At 36.3% G+C, this 25,093-nt stretch overlaps 1 protein-coding gene across 1 annotated transcript; it reads left to right on the forward strand.

Annotated features, from left to right (window-relative positions):
- The first annotated feature begins 1,360 nt into the window (after positions 1 to 1,360).
- Positions 1,361 to 24,855, forward strand: LOC106130044 (scavenger receptor class B member 1-like). The gene is made up of 10 exons (XM_060953035.1): positions 1,361 to 1,465; positions 5,504 to 5,648; positions 15,438 to 15,579; positions 17,102 to 17,302; positions 18,572 to 18,691; positions 19,773 to 19,896; positions 20,403 to 20,546; positions 21,773 to 21,891; positions 23,104 to 23,232; positions 23,833 to 24,855. The coding sequence occupies exons 1-10, from the start codon at positions 1,435 to 1,437 to the stop codon at positions 24,085 to 24,087; spliced, it is 1,410 nt and encodes a 469-aa protein (XP_060809018.1). The 5' UTR covers positions 1,361 to 1,434; the 3' UTR covers positions 24,088 to 24,855.
- The last annotated feature ends 238 nt before the right edge of the window (positions 24,856 to 25,093 follow it).

Here is a 25,093-nt window from a genome sequence, read left to right on the forward strand (position 1 = left end):
TATACGCAAAATTTTAGGAAGATTAGTTCGGTAGGTAACTCGTGAAGAAACAACAAATAAATAAACTTACTTTCGCATTTATAATATTGTCAGGTTGGCTGGAAGAGATCCCACTTAGGGATAAGCCCGCCTTTGTATTGTACTACTGTTTTTATTTTAAATGTACTCCTTTAGTGAACAATAAAGTATTTACTTACTTATGGATATACATACATATATACATATAGTCACGTCTATATCCCTTGCGGGGTAGACAGAGCCAACAGTCTTGAAAAGACTGAAAGGCCACGTTCAGCTATTTGGCTTTAAGATAGAATTGAGATTCAAATAGTAACAGGTTGCTAGCCCATCGCCTAAAGGAAGAATCCCAAGTTTATAAGCCTACCCCTTAGTCGCCTTTTACTTATGGATATGCTTAACATTTAAAAAAAAAAAAAAAATCATCACACATCAATAGATACATATACTAACCTAGTTCTAAATAAACTAAATTTAAAGATCAATTAGATGACATGTCCTTAGAATAAAATAGGTCATTATCTACTTCCTAGATTATGTTACTTTGTTCTACAAGGCTAAATAAGATAAATATTAATTTAACAATAATTAAGTACGTCTAATTATTCAGCTCGCATTGTCTTTTTTGTAATTTGTAACTAAAAGTGAGCTGGAGCTGTCGTTAAAAAATAATTATGGCTTATTACTTAGCCTTTTTTAAATTGACTTTAACCTTAAAACGTGTACCTTTACATTATTATTACTATGGAGAATTGTTTTATAATAATGTCAAATATCACTGTTATAGAACATTAGTTAGACATTAAAATTTATGGCGTCTCTTTCTCTTCTCTTTCCTCCTGGTCTTAACCCCGCTTACATCCTCACCTCGCTTTATAGGAACCCGGGGTGCGCCTTTATTTTCTACAGTGAATTTCAATAAGCCAAACACCTGAACGTGGCCTTTCAGTCTTTTCAAGACCGTTGGCTCTGTCTACCCCGAAAGGTATATGGACGTGAAGATATAGGTACATACATATGGTCACGTCTATATCCCTTGCGGGGTAGATAGAGCCAACAGTCTTGAAAAGACTGAATGGCTACGTTCAGCTATTTGGCTTAATGATTTAATTGAGATTCAAATTGTGACAGATTGCTAGCCCATCGCCTAAAAAAAATCCCAAGTTTGTAAGCCTAGTCTCCCACACACGGCTTAGCCGTGTGGTTCCCGGCACCAATACAAAAAAGAATAGGACCACTCCATCTCTTTCCCATGGATGTCATAAAAGGCGACTAAGGGAGACTAGGCTTACAAACAAACGTGAAGATATGTATGTATGAATTTCCTTCATTGCAGACACGGTGGCGCAGTGCGTGTGGGGACTCCTTCTGCTGTTCCTCTCGGTCAGCGGGTTCGTTTACACGCCCCTCGATGTCATGCTGAGGGAGAAGCTGAACATGAGACCTGGTGAGTAAAGAACTGGTTTTTTTTTTTAATTTCTTACAAGTTCAATTTCTAACAAAAATTTCTTACAGGTCAATGCAAAAGTTATTGCATTTAAAAAAAATACACTTCCAAAAACTACAATCTCCTAATATTAAAAGGTCGAAAACATACTAAAAGCGACAATTATACGTCCATTAGCATTACGTAACTGCATTGCCGTCAAACATGATGTTATCAAGTTCAACCGGCAACCAACTGTGGATCAAGGTTCACCGAGCACTTCCCAATGAAGGATGTCGTAAAAGACGACTAAGGGATAGGCTTATAAACTTGGGATTCTTCTTTTAGGCGATGGGCTGTCGTTAATTAAATCTAAATTATATCATTAAGCCAAACAGCTGAACGTGGCCTATTGGTTTTTTCGAGACTGTTGGCTCTGTCTACCCCGCAAAAGATTAAGCCGTGATTATATTTATGTATGTACATTAGTTTTTACCGGACTGAAAGGTACACAGAAGATTGGTTCAGAAGATAACGCTTGAAGAGGTTACAAACAAACAAACATACTTTTGCATTCAATACAATATTAAGTGGTTAGAATTTCTTGCTTCGGGTGATTTGAATCTAGACACGTAAAACGTAAAATTCCGCTAATTTCTATATCCATAGGAATTATGAAAATAAAGTATCTACCTATATTTCTACAATGCCAAATTGTTTGTTTGTTTAAACGCGCTAATCTCAAGAACTTCTGGTTCGAATTTAAAAATTATTTTTGCTTTAAATTGACCATTTATCGAGGAAGGCTTTAGGCTATATAACATCACGCTGCAACTATAAGGAGCGAAGAAATAATGGAACATGTGAAAAAAAACGGGGAACATTATTCATCGTTGAGGGCTTCAATAATGCCCAAAATAAGTATTCCACGCGGACGAAGTTGCGGGCACAGCTAGTATACCTATACATAGATAGAGAATTTTAATGTTCCAATAACATTACATAAACGCTACGTAACTGTCAAACCCAGGTCTACCAAGTTCAAGTGACCGGAAACCGGCTGTAGGTCGAGGTCTGATAGCTGCATCGTCAGCTGGTTAGGGCCCGTTCACACCGTAACCCAAGTAACAATTAGGCGCTAAAGTAAGATTTATAAGAAGTCTATAAAAGCGCTAACTAGATTCTAAAGTGGTTTATGGGTGTAACAATTTAGTGTTAGAGCGCGCTCTATCCCTACTTTACCCCCGAATTAGGCACAATTTTTATATTACTTAAGGTTGTATTATGACGGTATACAAGAGTTATGGTAATTGGCTAAGTGGTACAATCAGTGCTATAAGAAAGTTATTATAGCGGTAACAGGATCTCTTAGCGATACAAGAGGGGTAAATAAGCGTCAACTGACTCCTTAAGCAGTACAGTAGAGATACAAAGGCGTTAATTATATTTTCAAGCGCTAAAAGGGAGGGAAATAGGTGTTTTGTAACGGTCTGAACGCTATTCAAGATAATTAAACTAATTTTGTGATCTAATAATAAATAATTTTATTTTCAATGGCTATAAGTTTATGACTAATGATTTTTATATTAAACAAAAAAAGTGATATTGTATGGTGCGAAAGGAAGCATATTTTTGCTGCGAAGGGAAGTACACTGTGAATATGTTACATATTTATTGGCAAATAATTCGAGCGCCCGATGTATGTTGTCTATTTACTGAAAACTTTTCCACGTATTTACAACAATTTTTGTTTATTTTGGTTGCGACGCCATTGTCAAAAACAAGTAGTCAATATAAGAAATACAGTAGTGACTTTAAGCGCTATTACTTTACCTTTAGTCACAAAAAAGTAACAATAGACGCTAGAGGATCTGTTATAGCGAAAAATTATACTCCTATTTGACTTAAGGTAATGCAAGAGAGTTTTGTATAACTTCAAGCATTAGGTTCTATATAAGATTAAATAAACACTATTGTAAGGCTGGTAGCGCTTATTAACGCTATTGTGCAACTTTAGGTTCTTGTAAAGAGTTTATTATCACCTGCATAGCACTTTTGGAGGTAGTAGCTAATTCTTATTCTTATTTAGATCTTAGAGTTCTAAGATTCACTTAAAGCTATAACACAAAATGCTGTGCATGTACAACAGTGTTAAGATTTGCCATAATACATCCATAACCTTTAAGCTCGCCTAATTATCGCGCTTGTAACTCTGTATTATAAGTAGAAGTGATATACGTTACTTGGTAGGCCACTTTATCGCCAATAGTCATAAGTGCTGCTACTGTAATGCCTTTGTAGCCCACTAAGTAACAAAATAAGCTCTAATCGTCGCCTAAATGTTTGTTGTATACCTACCTTATACTTTATATATATATAATTACTTATAAGTGCCGTGTGGTTCTCGGAACCAATAAAAAAAAGAATAGGACCATTCCATCTCATTCCCATGGATGTCGTAAAAGGCGACTAAGGGATAGGCTTATAAATTTGGGATTCTTCTTTTAGGCGATGGGCTAGCAACCTGTCACTATTTGAATCTCAATTCCATCATAAAGCCAAACAGCTGAACGTGGCCCATAAGTATTTTCAAGACTGTTGGCTCTGTCTACCTCGCAAGGGATATAGACGTGATTATATGTATGTATGTACTTATAAATAAATAAAAATGAAAGTGAAAGAAAGTGGCCTATCAGTCTTTTCAAGATTGTTGGCTCTGTCTACCCCGCAAGGGATATAGACGTGATTATATAAAAGTTACTTATAAATGAATAAAAGTATTCTGTTCGGAGTTAAGCTAAATTTTTGTTATATTTACTGCTATTGATAAAATCGCCCCCAAATTTTTTAAGACATAATATTACAATTGTAGCAACATCATTCACGTCATACGCCATCTGTCCATCATCGCGAGGAAATTGACGCGCTCAGCCAATAGCAGCTAAGAGTCTAAATCGAGCAAACAAAAGTTTCACGGATTGGAGCATATGTATATACAAATTCCGACTCAACATAGTCTGTCGTGCGGTTCTCCAGGCATAACACCAGCCTGGCGGAAGATTTTCCCTTTCCTTTCTTTTCCCGCTACACACATTTTTTACTTTGTGCATCTTAATGTGAACGCACCCTTATACACCATCGAAACGTTTAATATGGTGTCGTAAGTGCTTAAGGCGAAGTCATGTCCATGAGCTTCAAAAAATATACCGACCACGTTATTACTACACTCGTATAGCTTAGAATCATGGAAATTTGAATAATAAAGGTCATCGTATATATTGATTATTCTTGAATAAAAACCGAAACTAACTGTTGCCCGCGACTTCGTCTGTCTTAAATTCTATAAAATAGGAACTTATGATGTTATTCGAATGTCTTAGTGGTCTAACTTACCTATATAATTGCAGTTTCATGAAAATCTGTTCAGCAGTTTTTGAGTGCAAGTGTACCTAAGAAACACACACATTCTGATAGACTTTTCGAAGCTGTTGGTTCCGTCTACACCGCAAGTGATAACGACGTGATATTATTATATGTATATGTTGTGAAATTTCTCAAATCATACTTACGTATAATCACGTCTATATCCCTTGCGGGTTAGACAGAGCCAACAGTCTCGAAAACACTTATAGACCACGTGCAGCTGTTGTTTGGCTTAATGATAGAATTGAGATTCAAATAGTGACAGGTTGCTAGCCTATCGCCTAAAAGAAGAATCCAAAGTTTACAAGCCTATTCCTTCGTCGCCTTTTACGACATCCATGGGAAAGAGATTGAGTGATCCTATTCTTTTTTTTGTATTGGTGCCGGGATCCAAACGGCATACAAAAATACAATATTCATGAATATTATTAATATTGTATTTGTTTTTCTATCTCAGCTAAGGCTGGTAAGTTAATACCATTTACGGGCGTCTACCAAGATATATAATTTATTCTGTCTGTTGTAAATCAGTCGGTCCGTTTTCGTCAATTATTAATTATATTATATTATTACAATATTAATTAATTGAATATTAATTCAATACTGAAACTAAGTGATTGAATCATTGTTCCCCAGGCTTCCCGCCCTACGAATGGTGGGCGGACCCCCCGGACGAGGTTCGCCTGCGGGTGTACGCGTTCAACGTCACCAACCACGACCGGTTCATGGCGGGGCTGGATGACAAGATCCACGTGCAAGAGGTCGGGCCTATTGTGTACTTGTAAGTACTTACGTCTTTATACGTTACGGAGTAAGGTACAGGCGCCAAGGAAGGCCCAATGAAATTCAATTTTTTTTTTTTAATCTTGCAGATAAGTAAAATAATGAAAATACGTAATTAAAGTTGTCTCGGAAATAATGGCAAGTTGCTAGCGTATCGCCTACGAGAAGTATCATAGTTCTGACTGCGTTTTCAGTTTTAGGACAATTATGGAAGGTACGTCGAAGAATCTTTCGCGACATATATACATAGGTATACAAAAACAAAACCCCATTATTTTCATTTCCCGTGGGAATTTTACGGTGTAGACAGAGTGAACGGTCTCGAAAGTAATGGCAATTTGCTAGCGTATCGCCTACGAGAAGTATCATAGTTCTGACTGCGTTTTTAGTTTTAGGACAATTATGGAACGTTCGTCGAAGAATCTTTCGCGACATACAAAAACAAAACCCCATTATTTTCATTTTTCAAGGGAATTTCAAATCTGATCAAACGGTTAGAGAGACGTAGATATATAGATAGATAGATAGGAACATTTTATAAGACTAATTATTAAAATAGTTTGATCAAATAAAGCAAAAAGTAAAAGTTAGGTACAACATCATACCAACAAATAAAAAAAACTTACAGAGAAAAGACATGAACGGAGGTAGCTCCACACAACTCCACCGACAAGAGTTAGCTCTTAAATTAGAGAAGATGAATCATTAACTATGCAAAGGTTAAGGTAACTATGAAGACATGGGATTTGCTTCGTGTAAAAACCTGACTTGCTTAATTCAAAGTCACAGGTGGACTTCAGTATGATACTAACAGATGCTCTTATGAATGATGAAGAATAAAACATCAATTACAATGAACGCTGGACTTGGTGATGAATTGAGAACCATATTGCTCCTCAGCAGTTCACAACTAACACTCCTCTTTTTCGTCATAGGTTCACGAAATTAACTTCCGCATGGGCGTGAACCGCGTAATAATAGCATTTTTTTTTTTCATATATATTTTTAGATTTCCACGTCATACGCCGTGCGAAATATACACCATACAAATATGTATATACAAACAAAAAATGCATACAAACATGCCAACATATGATAATGTAGTAACGGGTTATATTAACATGTTGCGAATAAAAAACAGGAAGTGACTTTGTAATGAACTAGTTTAAACTTAACAAAAAGGTTAGTTTAATAGCTAAAAATAACATTTCTGCTATTTGTAACGCCACAGTGTCATCTGTAGATAATTAAATGTGCGCGCATCATATCCCAATGTTAACTGGGATTATTGGTAGATATTGCACACAGTTTTCTAATAACGATTATAGAACACAATTATAAAAGGGAGTACCGTTTGGTTCCCGGAAAAGAATAGGATTGCTCTTTCCCACCGATGTCGTAAAAGACTAAGGGATAGGCTTATAAACTTGGATTCTTTTAGGTGATGGGCTAGCAACCATGAAAACGACAGGAAAGATTCAAGTCAGTGCGAGTTTTCTTGTCTCTGACTCGTATCATTCTTTTTTTCAGCAAATCATTCTCATCTCGTTTCCCCCCAAAAATCCGTTGTACTCTGAGGTAGTATTTAAAATCTGTCTAATAATTTCTCACTGTGACAAACACAGTCTATAAAAAATAAATGCTCTACACTTAGAAATATCAGTGCCGTGTGGTTCCCGGCACCAATACAAAAAAGAATAGGACCACTCCATCTCTCACCCATGGATGTCGTAAAAGGCGACTAAGGGATAGGCTTACAAACTAGGGATTCTTTTTTAGGTTTAGCAACCTGTCACTATTTGAATCTCAATTTTATCATTAAGCCAAATAGCTGAACGTGGCCATTTAGTATTTTCAAGACTGTTAGCTCTGTCTACCCCGCAAGGGATATAGATGTGACCATATGTATGTATGTAGAAATATCATCTATCATATAAAAAAAGGAAATATTGTTCTGATTTTTTGGAGTTTCTACGACCGTTAGAACGAAAGTAACTTTTTTAACCTTGCTACGTAAGATGAATGAAGTTTGAACCTTAGAACGCCGGTTTCGTGTCAATAATGTTGCTACTGTGCCAAGAGGGTGACCTCAAATTGAACCTTGCAAGTCAAATTTGATATAGGTTCCTACTTTTCGGTTGATCAATTGAGCTGAAAATTCGTATAGACGATGAAGGTTGAAAGATAGGACAAGAAACTTAAAAAAACAATTTAGTTTGGCGCTTCTTCCTCCTTAGGATGATACATAAGTATATGTAATCACGTCTCAATCCCTTACATGGTAGACAGAGCCAACAGTCTCGAAAATACTGAAAGGCCATGCTCTGCGGTATGGTTTAATGATGGAATTGAGATTCAAATAGGTTTAAAATTATTATCGCCTTTTTTTCATCTTCCGAATTTTTCCGCAGTTTAGTCTTTTTTTTTTGCATGGTTCGTAATAAAAAGAAAATTATTTGTGTTTATTTATTACTACGCTTTTATTAGCTTGGGTTGTATGTATGTAGATATGTATGTAACGGAATCTTTGAGCTTAATTTTCACTGATTTCTAAACGTCTGATCAACTTGGAACTTTGCACACGTATCAAGGACCGATGACAATGCAATATTTTGATAAGAGTTTCTCATTATCCTTATTAAAACTGCCAGGATTAATAAATTCATTTTTAGATCCTTCGTATGAGAGTAAGAGAGACAGAGATAGTACCAGTGCTAGTAATCTCCATACAAGAAACCAAGAAGTTCTGACGTATAAGGAGTCCAAAAAGAGATGTAATATATTTCCATATAATGTTACTATTAACCTGAGGCTTTTTTATTTCATCGCATCGCTCCATTTAGAATAGGGATGTGGACTGTACTCAAATAAGTATAAAATGTTACCACGAAAAGGTAGTTTCTATAGTAAAAATAATAAAAAACACAATATTTTCCTCAATAAACAAGGGATTATTTTTTTATTTAATAAAATGTAATTAAATATTTCACCCTCAAGTCACGTGACAATGAACACCAATCAAAATGCGTGATGTCACGCGTTGCAATACAAGAATTTTCGCTGTCAAATACTGTGGGTTTGTTGATATTTGGATCATATTATTACTGTGATTACCGTCCGATTATCTTAGCCACGGAAATACTTTGTGTAGAATGAGTCTGTTCTTTTTCTCTTTCACATTCCGCTATTGATTCCAATTTTTGCCTTTTAACTGCTAATAGTCGAGTTGTTATGTTTTCGGTTCGACTTTTCTATCGGGTTGACATGCAAACTTTCTTGGCACACAACCTGCTCTCAGTCTGATCTGGGATACTGTGCCCATCAAATGATATTCTGGATAATTCTCCATATCATTGGCAACTATAATGAAACTACGAAACATTGTTTACTTTATTTCTAACCTAAAAATTCGAGTTTTCGTCTTTGAAAACTTGAAGAGTTAAATTATTTTAATACAAGTAAATGTAATAAATATTATCAAACTTACATCAAAATGATCCTCACAGAAATACATTTTACTTTGTGTAGATACAAGTGCCGGATCCCGACGGGCTAATTGAAGCCAATTTTTCAGCATCGTTTTTGTACGTGGAACGTGAATAAACAGTTTTTCAGGTGTTTTAATAGTTGTAATTTTACACTGTGGCACCGCACAATATTTATAAAATGTTGAATTCATATTATTATCACACAACTATGAAATAACTATTCATTACATACAACTTCGACAATATTTTATAACGCGTGACGTCACAGCGGCCATTTGACAGGTATCCGCGTTTTAGCGCGAAATTTTAAATGGAATTTTAAATAAATTATTTTAAAGGTATTACTTCAAATAAAAAAATTATAATAAATAGTTTGGGTTATATTTGGTACTTATGCATGGTTTTAAACTCTTTCCCAAAAATAGTCCACATCCCTATTACCATTAGAAACAATAGTAGAATTAGTAGAATATTTTAAAACAATAAAAAATATATAAGTAATAAAACAAAAGTAATAAATGAAAATTTAACAATTAAATTTACAATAATACAAGAATAAAGTTACTACCTACAGAACTTTGCGATATTTAATACGTATTTAACATATTAATGCAATTCTTGAATTAACATTAGGTACCTTTTGCCTATTTATAATAGCAACACTGTAATACTCGTTTGGAAAATGAGTGACAGTTTATTTATGTGAAATAAGTTTTGCAGTAAGTTTTGAATTCGATTCGAGCACCTGTAAACTTTCTTTCTGTTTTATTTTATACCGGTGCCTGTGTATTTACCTATTTGCACTTTGTTTTGTGCTGATAACTTGTCGTTATTTGGAGTTTGGAATCTTCCGTTGAGTCGAGCTTTGTTCTTCCGGATATTCGTGTGATTTTATCATCTGAGATTGGACTCTGACTGTGTTCACTGTGTTGTGCAGATATTTTGAGATAGGACTCCTGTAAAAAGTACCTTATTATTTGAGATAGGAGTCCCAAGTTTGTGTTTGTTTTTGTGAAAGACAGATTTTACAACAAAAGTGCCACGATGTCTTCAGATAAACATTGTTGCGTTCCTGGTTGTAAAGGCAGTGGAGGTATGTTTGAAATATTTTTGTTCCTGTATCAATCTGTCTCTTAATCTTGTAGTTTGATTCCTGGCAAGGCCACAATCGAAAATTATTATGTTTGCTGGATAGGCAAAAATATTATTAACAGTGATTTATCACTATACAATTCTTTTCAACTGGGTTTAACAATCATCATACATACATGCATACATATAATCACGTCTATATCCCTTGCGGGGTAGACAGAGCCAACAGTCTTGTAAAGACTGATAGGCCACATTCAGCTATTTGGCTTTAAGATAGAATTGAGATTCAAATAGTGACGGGTTGCAAGCCCATCGCCTAAAAAAGAATCATGATGATGAGAATATTATGACATTAATCCAATCAGGCCACATATAACTTTAAGAAAGTTAGTTGTGAAAACCTTCGGCGATGGGCGCATGGTTGGGAAAGTCTTTTCTAGTAAGATAGTTATACTAGAAGTGTTAACTTCCAAAAAATAATTGTATAAAAAAACTAAAAAAATTCGCGTTTTATTGCTAATCGAACTAAAAAATAGAAAATAAATAATAGTTTAAAAAAAAACTAAAAAACTACGCTTTTATTGCTAATCAAACTAAAAAATAAAAAATAAAAATTAATGACAAAGGAATTATAAAACAGTAGTAGCAAGTCGAACAATCAGTTATAGTCAATTACCTCCGATTAAAATTATAACATAATTAAATTTATAAACAAAACAATTTAAATCAGAGTAAAAAGCGTGTGGCGCATTTTACTTCATTTTCATAACTCTCTTGTCATAAATATATGCTAATAGAATGATTTTAATATTTACTACATCAGGCACGCTTTTTACTCAGATTTAAATTGTTTTGTTTATAAATTTAATTATGTTACAATTTTAATCGGAGGTAATTGACTATAACTGATTGTTCGACTTGCTACTACTGTTTTATAATTCCTTTGTCATTAATTTTTATTTTTTATTTTTTAGTTTGATTAGCAATAAAAGCGTAGTTTTTTAGTTTTTTTTTAAACTATTATTTATTTATCTAAACTTCATTGCACAAAATACAACTGTATAGCTCAATTGGCGGACTTAATGCTGGAAGCATTATCTACCAGTTAACCATTGGGTTTGACAGAGAACTTTATGTAGGTACAGTATGTACTTTACTTTTTGACATAACATTCGTACTGAAATCATTAGTTTTATACTTAATCACACTTTTTTTTATCAATGTATACAATGTGTGCATTCGTCTACGATTTAGATTTAAGATAATTAAATTTGTAAATTAACGTCCGCTGGAAATGCTGCAGTGTAGTTTGTTCTGCCTTCGCTTTGGAAGCGGTAGTAAATTAATACATACATACATATGGTCACGTCTATATCCCTTGCGGGGTAGACAGAGCCAACAGTCTAAAACCAATATAATTATAATTAGATTTAAAACGTCAATAAGTGATGATACCTTGTATCGAATGTTAAAAATATTTGTATTTTTGTAAGTGTGTTTGTAACGAATAAATTCAAAAACTACGGGACTGATTTTTACGATATTTTTTCACACAAATAGTATATTTTTTCACGCGCAAAAGCCAGTAATTTTTTGAAAGGTAAAGCTTACCTTTTCAATTATAATAAAAAGTATCTTTCGCTCTTGTGTTATTAGACAAATATCCTACTAACATTATAAATGCGAAAGTTTGTAAAGATGTGTGTGTGTTCGTTACTCCTTCACGTAAAAACTATTGAACGGATTTCCATGAACTTTTGCAGTAATAGAGCTTAGACATTGTAACTATGAAATTAATAGAGTTTTAAGGCGGACGATGTCGTGAGTAACAACTGATTTATCCCAAAGCTCTGTCACCAATTAATCTACACTAATATTATAAAGCTGAAGAGTTTGTTTGTTTGAACGCGCTAATCTCAGGAACTACTGGTTCGAATTGAAAAATTATTTTTGCGTTGAATAGACAATTTATCGAGGAAGGCTTTAGGCTATATAACATCACGCTGCAACTATAAGGAGCAAAGAAATAATGGAAGAAATATAAATGTGAAAAAAATGGGGAAAATTATTTATCCTAGAGGGCTTCAATGATGCCCAAAATAACTATTCCACGCGGACGAAGTCGCGGGCACAGCTAGTAGTTTAATATTCTGTTATTAAAAAGAAATATTTTCTATAGATGTTTGTTATTCCTAACGATGTTTGTAATAGATGTCACTAATATTTTTAGCCTACTTAACGTTAATAATAAATCTCTGACCTTGTTTTAAGGACCCTACAAAGTCGTGACTGACAAGCTATGGTTGCCATGTGACAACCATAAGGCTTAGGGCACACTCGGTACGGGATCATATAGAAATATATTAACTTTCAAAATAGTATACAAGGTTTGCTTAATGACGTCAACGTAAGATCAACTATCACTTCCAAAGCGCAGGTGTAAAAGAAGCAGCGGAACAAACTACACTGTAGTATTTTCACCGGATGTCAATTAAATATAATCTTAAATCTAAACCGTGGACCAGTGGACAAAATATGAGTAACAAACGTCTTATTAATTGTTAGACCTCAGAAAGAAATTGATGAGACTGTAATCCACTTTGCAGAGAAACCAAACTCACATTTGATCATAGTTGCAGTTTCGTGAGGAAATCTGCACATTCAGTTTCCCAAATTTGCAGATTTCTTCACGTTTTTCCTCAAAGTACATGCATGCATCAGAAAACAGTCTGTAGGATTTGAACCTGTACCACCCTGGTCGTTCCACTTGTATTCGAACCGTTCATCTACCAAGGGTCTCGACCACCACCACCGACGTCTTTATCTCTTACGGAGTAGACCATAAGCACAGAAATCAAAGCCCAATTTAAACTGCAAAATACATGAAAATTTTGAGAAATTATGACGTAAAATTATTTTAAGGGAATGTGTAGAAGAACGTACCTTGATGAAATAGGAGCCGTTCTGGTAAAAGTTCAGGACAAGTACTCAAACCGACGCATGCATGAAAATAATTGTAAATGCATGGATCTTTTCATGCATGAAGCGAAATAAGTATGTAGGGATCGTGGCAAGTGGAAAGATAAAGTCTCTGCCTACACCTCCGGGAAAAAGGCGTGGTTGTACAAGTATGTATCAATTTAAAATTATTTTGCATTTCAACGTCGATTCCGACACCACAAGAGGTAGAAATATCTAATCTAATATATTTAAACGAGCAATTCTTGTATATATATAATCAGGATCTCGGAAACGGCTCCAACGATTTTCATGAAAGTTACAGATTAGGGGCTTTTCGGCCCAAGGAATCGATTTATCAAGGTCCTAGGTTCGAATAAAGCTCGGTTCCCAAGATATATAAACATTTTAAAAACCGCGTTTTAAGAAACTATATCAGCGCCAGCTCTGGTAGACCGAGAAAAGCTCGGTCAACCAGGTAATGAGTACCTACCTAAATAATAAAGACCTATATTGTAACCATATTCAAGGAATAAATGATTATGATTGTGATAAAACTTCGCTCTCTGTGTACCTCAAGCCTTATAAAGACGTTCAATGTAATGTACAATCTGACATAAAGCTCATAAAATTAATTAGTGTTGCAAAAAGTCTTTGTACAAAAAACGGGGAAGTTGCTAACTATTGACTTTATACACAATAGACCGTGAATATTGTATTTGTAAAAATATTTATTGCAAAGAAACTTACATTTAACATAACGTATAATCGGGTATATATCCCCAGCGGGGCAAACAGAGTCAACAGTCATCAAAAGTCTGAAAGGCCACGCTCAGCCGTTTGGCTTAATGATAGAATTGAGATTCAAATAGCGACTGGTTGCTAGCCCATCCTAAAAGAAGAATCCCAAGTTTATAAGCCTATCCTTAAATCGCCTTTTACGACATCCATCTCAAAACTTCTTTTCTAAAGAGCCGGCAACCACACGGTAGAGGCTCTATTTTAAGTCTATCTACATATATACATAATATAATCACGTCTATGTCCCTTGCGGGGTAAGCAGAGCCAACAGTCTTCAAAAGACTTATAGACCACTAAGAGACTGATATAAGCCCAGGTTTATAAGCTTTTCCTTTAGTCGTCCTTTACGACAACCATGGGATGAGAGATAGAGTACTACTAATCTTTTTTCTTTTTGTGCCGGGAACCACACGGCATCTATAAATCCATCTTTATCTTTCTTAAAACGTGATAAAACACGTGAGGTTTTTTTTTCGTTTGAGGAAGTATTCGGTATTTTATTAATTGTTATGTTTTGTCATGGTTTTTATTGTTCCCAAAATTATGTTATTAATTGTTACAATAACATAATTCCGGAGATGTGTCGGCGGTCGAATTAATAAGGTACTTTACTGCAGTGTAGTTTGTTCCGCCGCTTCTTCTACACATGCGCTTCGGTAGCGGTAGTAGTTATAATTAGATTTAAGTGATGTGACGTCAATAAGTGATACCTTGTATTCAATTTCGAAAATAAATCTATTCTATTCTATTCTTTAACTTAAATGCGTGAGCTGCAAAAGGGCAGGTCAAGAGTACCTGAAACCGACGAGCTTGCATGAAGAGAGTTGTGAATGTGGATGAAGCGAATTAAATGTGCAGAGATCGTGGCAAGCGGAAGTCTCTGCCTACCCCTCCGGGAAAGAGGCGTGATTTTATGAATGACTCTTTACCTGTACATTACTGAATTAGGCCGTTAGAGTTAATTAATTAGAGCAATGGTACTCATTCAGCTGTTTGGCTTAATGATAGAATTGAGATTCAAATCTTCAGTCTCCTGGCTTTAGTCCCGGTTGTATCCTCACCACTCTGGAGAGGAGCCCCGGGGTATGCCTCTGACCATGGATCCTAGATTGGATGAGTCAGGTTTTTACACGAAGCGACTTCCATGTGACCTCCGAAACCTTTACAGAATTGAGATTCAAATATACATAGGTATCATATACCTAAGTATTTATTATAAAATTGCTTTACAATCGTTGAGTTAGTATCTCGTAACACAAGTCTCGAACTTACTTCGAGATCAACTCAATCTGTGTAATCTGTCACGCGTATATTAATTTATTTACCCATCCTTTTGCAGTTGGGTAAAAACTAAGCAACATTTTCAATTAGACTCGTTGATATCTTTTATACAAGAATTTTAAAATCACGCATTTTAATTATAAACTAATTTTTTACCTTTGTTCCAGAGAGAAGCTGTTACATTCGAACATACAGTTCAATGAGAACAGTACGATGACGTACACCGCCAAGCGGTTCCCGATCTACCTGCCTGAGAGGAACTCTATAGATCTCAACGCGACTCTCATCGTGCCTAACTTGGCTTTGTTGGTAAGTTTGACACAGATTTTAACTCTTCTACTCCAGTCAGCATATATAGACTTGCTCCTGGCCTTTAGACCCGGCTGCCTCCTCACCACTCTAGAGAGGAGCCCGGGGTATGCCTTTAACCATGGACCCTGGATTGGGTGAGTCAGGTTTTTACACGAAGCGACTCCCATCTGACCTCCGAAACATTTTTCCGTTGTGACCTGACCGGTGATTGAACCCTCGAATCCTTACGAGAATCTGACAACTACGCCAAACAGCCGTCATCCTTGATGATGCCTACATAGTATCATCATAGGGTTATGTAAATCCCGGGTGTCAAGGTCAAAGGTTCGATTACTTGCCGTTTATTGTTAAAGATAAAACTTTTATTGGTGTCAAAAAGGTGTTAACGACATCAATTACATAAATAATAGCTTCACAACACAATAGTTTAATCACTGTATACAACTGTACCTATATATGTAAGGTACAAGAGTTCTGATTGAAAAAGCGTTTTGCACGGAATCAATTCCTACTTTGGGGGCTTTATAAAAAATACATAAATTCCTCTCTTTTTTTAATAACTTAATTAACTGACTCTATCTAACGGCCTAATCCACTAATGTACAGGTAAAGAGTCATTCATAAAATCACATCTTTTTCCCGGAGAACATTAATCATAATCATAATAGAAGAGGGATAGGCTTATAGCTTTTTTTAGGCGATGGGTTAGCAACCTGTCACTGTTTGGATCTCATTCATTTGTTTATTAGGTAGATACTCTATTTATTCATAATTTCAATACATACATACTTCATAATATTAAATACACATATGCCCCTTGTCAAGCATCACGATGGGAGAGAGGGAGGTAGACCGCAGCATTTACTATTCAAATATTCTGATACTGAGTAGCAAGCATTGTTCACAAGGTACTCTTTCAAAATTTTTATAAAGCGTTTAATTGTTTCCTGTTTAACAATCGGGAAATTTAATATAGATCTTTATTGACGGTGGACAGAGTCCGGATTCATACACACTCGTTGATTATGCTTATTCCAACCAGTGGCAAATCCACCAATTGGCTGAGTTGGCCGAAGCCTAGGGCGGCGGATTTGAGGGGGCGGCAAATTCAGCCCCAAAATTTGTAGAAGAAGTGGCGGAACAAACTACACTGCAGCATTTTCGTCGGACATCAATTTACAAATATAGATCTCTTAAATCTACATCGTGGACTAATGCACATTGTCTACATTAAAAAACATGAATGTACATATGTGGAACTAATCTACTCGTACTATCCATTATTCTAATCTACTATCTAAGTTGACTACAAACTAAAATTTTATTTATAAATTGTACAGTCCCTGCATAGCATCAACATGCGGGAGTGTGCCCAGAAGGCTGGCAGCATTGCCAATTTGAATGGCAATGCTAATTCTCTGAGCCAGATAATTTCCAGCCCTCCGGTCACGAGATACCTCAATCAGCTTTTTCGACAATTGTCGGAAAAGTACATAACTTTAAGTTTTATTATTTCCAGGGAATGTCATCTTACCTTCACAACGCGAACTACTTCGTGCAGACCGGTTTCCGATTCCTGGCTTCGTCCCATCACAGCGAGGTGTTTGTCAAGAAGACGATCTACGAGTACCTGTGGGATTACAAGGAGGCGATTCTGGATACGTCGAAGAATCTGGCTCCCGGACTAGTTCCTGTTAACAACATGGGAATGCTGGCTAGGGTATGCCTTTTAATGCTCATATATACATACATATAATCACGTCTATATCCCTTGCGGGGTAGACAGAGCCAACAGTCTTAAAAAGACTGATAGGCCACGTTCAGCTGTTTGGCTTAATGATAGAATTGAGATTAAAGTAGTGACAGGTTGCTAGCCCATCACCTAAAGAAGAATCCCAAGTTTATAAGCCTAGTCCTTAGTCGCCTTTTACGACATCCATGGGAGAGAGATGGAGTGGTCCTATTCTTTTTCCTATTGGTGCCGGGAACCACATGTCACTTTTATTGCTCAATTACATACATACACAAAATCACGCCTCTTTCCCGGAGGGGTAGGCAGAGACTACCTCTTTCCACTTGCCACGATCTCTTATTGCTCAATTTACAATTATGTATTTACCGAATCCGTATTAAGAAATTGACAATTATTATCTGTTTGGTATTTTATAAAAGTTGACTGATAAAGAATTTTATTAGCATTAAAGTACCTTTGAGGTTCAATAAAGTTTTAATTAAATAAAATTAATATTTTTTTCTGTACAAATATTTTGTGTTCTTACTTTGGAAAAAAAATCTTGTTTTGTTCATTTCCTCGAGTATGTTCATTAACTAAAGCACTTTTTAGTAAAGCACCTTTATTCTCTGATTGAAAGACATTAAACGATCATTTGCCATGACTTTAAAAGGTTGGTAAGTCATAAGCTCCTCTACAATTTTACGATTAGGACCAATGTACCCTATACTTATTAGAGTATTTACCTTTATTATTACAGCTTATGCAATGCACTGTTATGATTTAAATATCCATTCAATTCATACATACATACATAAAATCACGCCTCTTTCCCGGAGGGGTAGGCAGAGACTACCTCTTTCCAATTCAATTCAATTAAAAATCTTCATTGCATATCATAAAGTAAATCAGTTGAATTACAGTAACTGCTTATAAATAGGTACAATATGAACCCTGTGTATTTGCCGTGTGGTTCCCGGCACCAATACAATAAAAGAATAGGACCACTCCATCTCTTTCCCATGGTTGTCGTAAAAGGCGACTAAGGGATAAGCTTACAATCTTGGGATTCTTTTTTAGGCGATGGGCTAGCAACCCGTCACTATTTGAATCTCATTTCTATCATTAAGCCAAATAGCTGAACGTGGCCATTCAGTCTTTTCAAGACTGTTGGCTCTGTCTACCCCGCAAGGGATATAGACGTGACCATATGTATGTATGTATGAACCCTGTTGGTGAGTTGTATGCTCTGTTCAGATCTACGCGGACTTCACAGACGAGGTGACGGTGAAGATAGGCTCTCAGTGGGGCCACCACCAGTTCTTCCAGATCGACCGGTTCCGGGGGGAGCCGCAGTTGCCTGGGTACGATCCAGATGTGAGTGTGTTCGTCTTAACTTTATTCTTTAACTAGCTGTGCCCGCAAGTTCGTCTGCGTGGAGTAGTTATTTTAGGCATCATTGTTTAGCCCTCAAGGATGAATATTTTGCCCCGTTTTTTTTCACTTTTTACATTATTTCTTCGCTTGTAGTTGCAGCGTGATGTTATATATATAATATAACTAAAGCCTTACTCGATAAATGGTCTATTCAACACAAAAAGAATTTTTCAATTCGAACCAGTAGTTCCTGAGATTAGCGCGTTCAAACAAACAAACTCTTCAGCTATATAATATTAGTATAGATTATGACATCTATAGACGTACATTAAATAGTGAAAACCTTTAAATTAAATTCAGAATTCTTTGAAGTAACTAGTAGGCAAGTTCATAGGTATGTCAAATAAAAATTAAAAACGTCTAACAGAGTCGAAAGACCTTAAAGTCGTCTCTTTTTATCATATTTTCTTGTAAACATTATTGTTGGTCGTAGGACCACAAAATCATCTCATTAATTTACTTGTTGTTATATATTACTTGTCGCTTCTTAAACATGTCTTAAATCACCATAAAATTATTAAAATTAAGCAAACAATGGACCAATCCAGTCGTAATTCTCATGTTTTAGTCAAAAATTGTGTCTGGGAATTTATGTAATAACTTTATAACAATTGGAACAAAACACCTACCTAGGCGTTTGTTTGCGGTAATTCAGGTAACTTAATACATACATATGGTCACGTCTATATCCCTTGCGGGGTAGACAGAGCCAACAGTCTTGAAAAGACTGAATGGCTGGTTGTGTTAATGCTCCAATTAATGGTAACTTAATGTTTAAACACTAACCAATGTGGGTTGGTTTCCTCTGCAAAGGTTGCTAAAGTCAGAGGGGTTAGTACCAGTTTTACTCGATCAAACGCGTCGAGCAAGTAAACGCGAATTTGTATGTGATTTGATCAGCGCCATCTAGTGGTAACAAGATGGTACTAATGCAATTCCATACAACAAAAAACACCGATCAGATGGGCTCGCTTCATGTGAAAACATGTCTGACCTGATTCATTAATTATATATGTTCCAGGAGTGTCCAGACCGCATCTTCAGGTCTTCAGAAGGCGTGATGTACCACCAGCGGCTGTCCAAAACCGATGTGGTACTGTACTGGAGGAAGACTGTCTGCAAACTGATGCCCTTGTATTTTGATAGTAAGTTTTTCATATGTTTGCAAGCGAAATGTCGGTTTTTAGTCGCGCGGTGACCACGGATCATTATGACATAACATTAAATTCTCCGATAAAATTAATAAAAGTACGTTAAGTGCGCGTTTAATACCATTTATAGTTAAATAGTATTTTGCTCACTAACTTTAACTTACGACTTATATTTTGAATTTTGCGTTCCTATAGGAATTTTAGGAACTCTTTTTTAATGTACATCCATATAGATCATCATGCCGAATAATAATATCAAACACTAGTAATTTACAGTGAATTTTTTCATTTACATAGATGATATTTTTCTTTTAGGCGTCTGCTTATCCGTACCTCTTCACAATCCTAGAATATCTCTGCTCCATCCATTCTCCCGCTAGCGGTTTTTTCCTTTTAAAGTCGCATTCTGCAGTCATGCCGCCTATATCCAGTCAAGATGGAAAACTTCAGGAGACGCCTATGTCTTATTGATACTAATGGTTAAACCAATGCATTTCCAGGTGAGCTGGTGATAGATCACGTACCGGTCTACAGGTACAACCTGTCAGAGAGCGTGTTCAACCGAGTTACCAACGGGACAGACTGTTACGATACCCAGCCTTCTTTGCCAGAGGGCCTGAGCGATGGGTCTAAGTGCTATTTCAGTGAGTATATTTGCTTTTTCAAATAGTTCAATTGTTTCTGCCTTCTCCATTAAAGTCTGACGACACTCCACCTAGTGCCGTGTAGTTCCCGGCACCAATACAAAAAAGAATAGGACCACTCCATCTCTTTCCCATGGATGTCGTAAAAGGCGGCTAAGGGATAGGCTTCCAAACTTGGGATTCTTTTTTAGGCGATGGACTAGCAACCTGTCACTTTTTGAGTCTCAATTCTATCATTAAGCCAAATAGCTGAACGTGGCCATTCAGTCTTTTCAAGACTGTTGGCTCTGTCTACCCCGCAATGGATATAGACGTGACCATATGTATGTATCTATGTATACTCCACCTTCTTTATCAGAGGGCTTTGGCAACGGGTTTGTAGCGGGAGCGTAGCTCGACTCGACCGCCACCAAAGGGTAAATCTTCCGCCAGGCTAGGTGTAATGTCTGGGGAACCGCGCGACAGAGGATGTCGAGTCGGAGATTGTATTATACATAAGTATATGCTCTTATACATGAAATCTTTGTAATCGCTATTTAGATTCTTCGATGCTATTGGCTGAGCGCGTCAATTTCTTCGCGATGGTTGACAATTGGTGTATGACATTAGTGATGTCGCCACAGGTTTTTAGTGCTTCCCTAGATCTAAGGAACCAAGATAGCAAACAAAACTCTGGACCTAGTGGTTTGGGCTGTGCGTATGTTAATCAGTCAATCAATCAATCAATCTTCTTCTTCTTCTTGGTGTTAGTTTTATCTTATATTACAAGTCCGAAGCACGTCGAACCTCTGGATTGTATTGTTATTTCCCCACGCATTTTTCACCCGCTTCAGGTCCTCTGAGCAGGGACTTCATTAATTTCAGAATTAATGCAATTCCTGTTGCAAAGTGTCTGACTGTATGTACATTTACACCTCTTGCTGAGAAGCTCTGGGTGCTTCATTGACCATGATCTTGGATTGGGTGAGTCAGGTTTTCACACGAAGCGACTCCCATCTAAACTCCGCAACCTATTTAGGGGAACCAGTTGCCTGAATGTGCGGATTTTCTCATGATGTTTTCCAAACCGTAAATCAATGTCCTCTTATAAATATTTAGACTCCATAATATTTTTATTGATAACTTTTTTATCCTTCTCGGGAATGGTATAAAAGGTATATCCAAAACCAAAGTCAGGTATAGTTAATAGAAACTTCTTTCAAATAAAATTAACGCTTTTATTCCAGAATTTCCAATGGTAGTGTCCTACCCCCACTTCTACAACGGTCAGCCGCCGAAAGACAAATACGTGACGGGTCTACAGCCGGATAGGACAAAGCATAACTCCTACATCATTGTTGAGCCTGTAAGTACAATATGATTTTGTGGAAACTCTTCTTTTTTCCCGACTACGGCGAAGCATAACTCCTACATCATTGTTGAGCCTGTAAGTACAATATGATTTTGTGGAAACTCTTCTTTTTTCCCCGACTACGGCGAAGCCAAAAAGGAGGGTAATGTTTTTTTTATTATTTAACACAGTTACAAACTTTTAGGATCGGTGGGCGAATCGGTAACGTGCCCAGTTAAAATGTGTGATGGTAAATGCAAAGGTTCATATCAATCAACCTCGGCCATGTAACAACTTTTTTCGAAGTTATGTAGTAAGATGTCGTAAAAGGCGACTAAGGGATAGGCTTATAATCTTGGGATTCTTCTTTTAGGCGACGGGCTAGCAACCTGTCACTATAATATTCTCAATTCTATTATTAAACCAAACAGCTGAACGTGGCCGATCAGTATTTTCAAGACTGTTGGCTCTGTCGACCCCGCAAGGGATATAGACGTGATATATATGTCTATGTAGTAACATTAGTTTGAATACTAACCGAAGCTTTTACAGTGAGCGAAAACATAATGGGGAAATCTGCACATTCAGGCAGTTGAACCATGATCCAATATCAGTTTGGATTCCCTGCAAAGGTTGTGGAGGTCAGATCGGACTCGCTTCGTATAAAAACCTGACCCAATCCTGGATCGTGGGTACCCCGGGGGGAGCCCCGATGTTTTTGTAGATGTCAATGTGTCATATGATTACTTATCTATGAGTGTCAATGTCACTGTCAAAAGAGATAGAATAAAACAGTTTGTAACCGATATACAATAAAACAGTTGGTGACGGCGTCATCATGCAACCGAAGCTAGAATGTGTTTCATTTCATAACTTCCTATATGAAACAGTCAACATACATACATAAATATCATCACGTCTATATCCCTTACGGGGTAGACAGAGCCAACAATCTTGAAAAGACTGAAAGGCCACGTTCAGCTATTTGGCTTAATGATAGAATTGAGATTCAAATAGTGACAGGTTGCTAGCCTGTCGCCTAAAAAAGAATCCCAAGTTTGTAAGCCTATCCCTTAGTCGCCTTTTACGACATCCATGGGAAAGAGATGGAGTGGTCCTATTCTTTTTTTTATTGGTGCCGGGAACCACACGGCACCGTCAACAACAACGGCAACGTCGTCAAAACAGTCAACATATACAACAAAATTTTTTGTTTTGTTTTTACAGCTGACAGGAACGCCGTTCAGGTCTGTGGCGCGGATGCAGAGTAACCTGAGGGTGCACGACCTCACCAGGTTCAATTATCCATACAATAAGTTCTCCAATCTGGTGCTACCACTATTTTGGGCTGAATACGTGAGTTATCTTTGCTTTATATGTTCTTTTTTAAATGGGACGATGACTAGGTTGAGCCATGGTTTCTTAATTTTTTTTTTATTTATAAGTATTTATGTGGATACTCCAAGTGGTTTCCACAACTCTGATATAGATCAATCCATCTCTTTGGCTTGATAAGAACGATTCAATTTTGGATAAGGTTCCCCTCTTAAAAGGGTGGACGTCGCTTCGGGTAATTACTTATTAATTATCCAACTGATTAAAGTCATCAGCGGACTCTGGGCGGTAACAGATATGTCGGAATCAGGACGAACTTTTGTATGTTTATATGTGCCTTTTTTAGGTAAGGTTTATTGAAGGTAACTAATACCTACCCATCTTTTTGTATCTACAATCTACTTTCTTTTATTTTGAGTTGAACATATAGACGAATTCCTATGAAGTTATGACAAATTATTAATCTCAATAACATCAAGAAGCCATACCTAAAGCTGAATGTGGCATTTCAATCTTTTCGAGACTGTTCGCTCTGTCTACCCCGCAAGGGATATAGACGTAACTGTATGTATGTACACGTAACAATCTAGGTAAACGGAAATAAAATATTTTTTTTTTCAGAATCAAGAAGGTTTACCAGCGCACATCCGACAAACCATATACTTCATGGCAGTAATTCTTCCGCCTCTCTCCTACATAATTTTAGCTGTAACACTTCTCCTAGGCAGCTATTTGTTAGCTCGAAATATATACAAACACCAATTAAAAAGCGAAACATTCAACGCTTTATTACAATACAAAAGTAAAAACCGCGATTTGACAAAGAAAAACTTATTTGTTGTTGAAAAAGAGGCTTTTCTTAAAGTGCCTAGTTAACATGGACGAATATTAAATACTTTTAGAAGATTTTAACTAAGACTGAATATTTTAGATCTGTTTCATGGCAGAAACAAAAATTAGGAAATTTTTTTACAAAGCGGACGCCATTTTGAATCTGCATTCTAATTTGTGTACAAAAGTGAGGGTAGTTATAAAAATAACCGCCATTACAACGCGTATCTACTAAACCACTGAACAGTTATTGATGTCACAGGTTGCTATCGTATGTCAAAATTGTTTAAAAACCTTTCTTGGTACAACCAAATGATATAAAGATTTTTTTTGTAGAACCGAATGATCTTCATGTTAAACTGATGATGACGAATGATTTGCGATCATGCTTGCATTCGATTACAAGCACGAAATACTCAGTTAAATGTGAGTGACTGGTGTATCAACGCACACCCTTACTAAACCGATCAGGCTGAAATTTGGCATGGAAATAGTTACTATGATGTAGGATGACATTCCCGCGGGAACGGAATTAAGAGGAATTCTTCGTTTACGCGGGTGGAGTCGCGTGCGTATTAATTGTGTGTATTTCATAGCCTAAGGTAAAAATCAATGTTTACGTATATAAAATTTAAAAGAAACATATTTTGTCCAAGTTTCTTTATATTAAAGGCAACTCTTTACAAAATCTTGCATAGGGAAAAATACCTCTTTGACAGCTAATTTTAGGAATCTGTACATAATTTTTAAACAATTTAAGTATATCATGCTTTATACAATAGGGTAAATAAAATAATTAGGGGGTAGTTTATAGCTGTGATTGTTCCTAATGTATGTTTTAAATTGCTCATAATGTTTAATAATGTGTATTTTTAATAAATAAAACGTTTTATATGGTTATTTAAATTGTTTCATTACTTATGTTTATAATCATAGCATATCCCTGTTGCATTATATTCTATTAGCTTTTGTCCGGGGCTTCGTTCCCGTGGGAATTTCCAGACAAATAAACTACGGTTGCTTTACCTTGACCTTAAATAGGTTAACTAGG

This window comes from Amyelois transitella, chromosome 30 (genome assembly GCF_032362555.1).
Source record: "Amyelois transitella isolate CPQ chromosome 30, ilAmyTran1.1, whole genome shotgun sequence".
In the NCBI taxonomy this organism is placed as follows: domain Eukaryota; kingdom Metazoa; phylum Arthropoda; class Insecta; order Lepidoptera; family Pyralidae; genus Amyelois; species Amyelois transitella.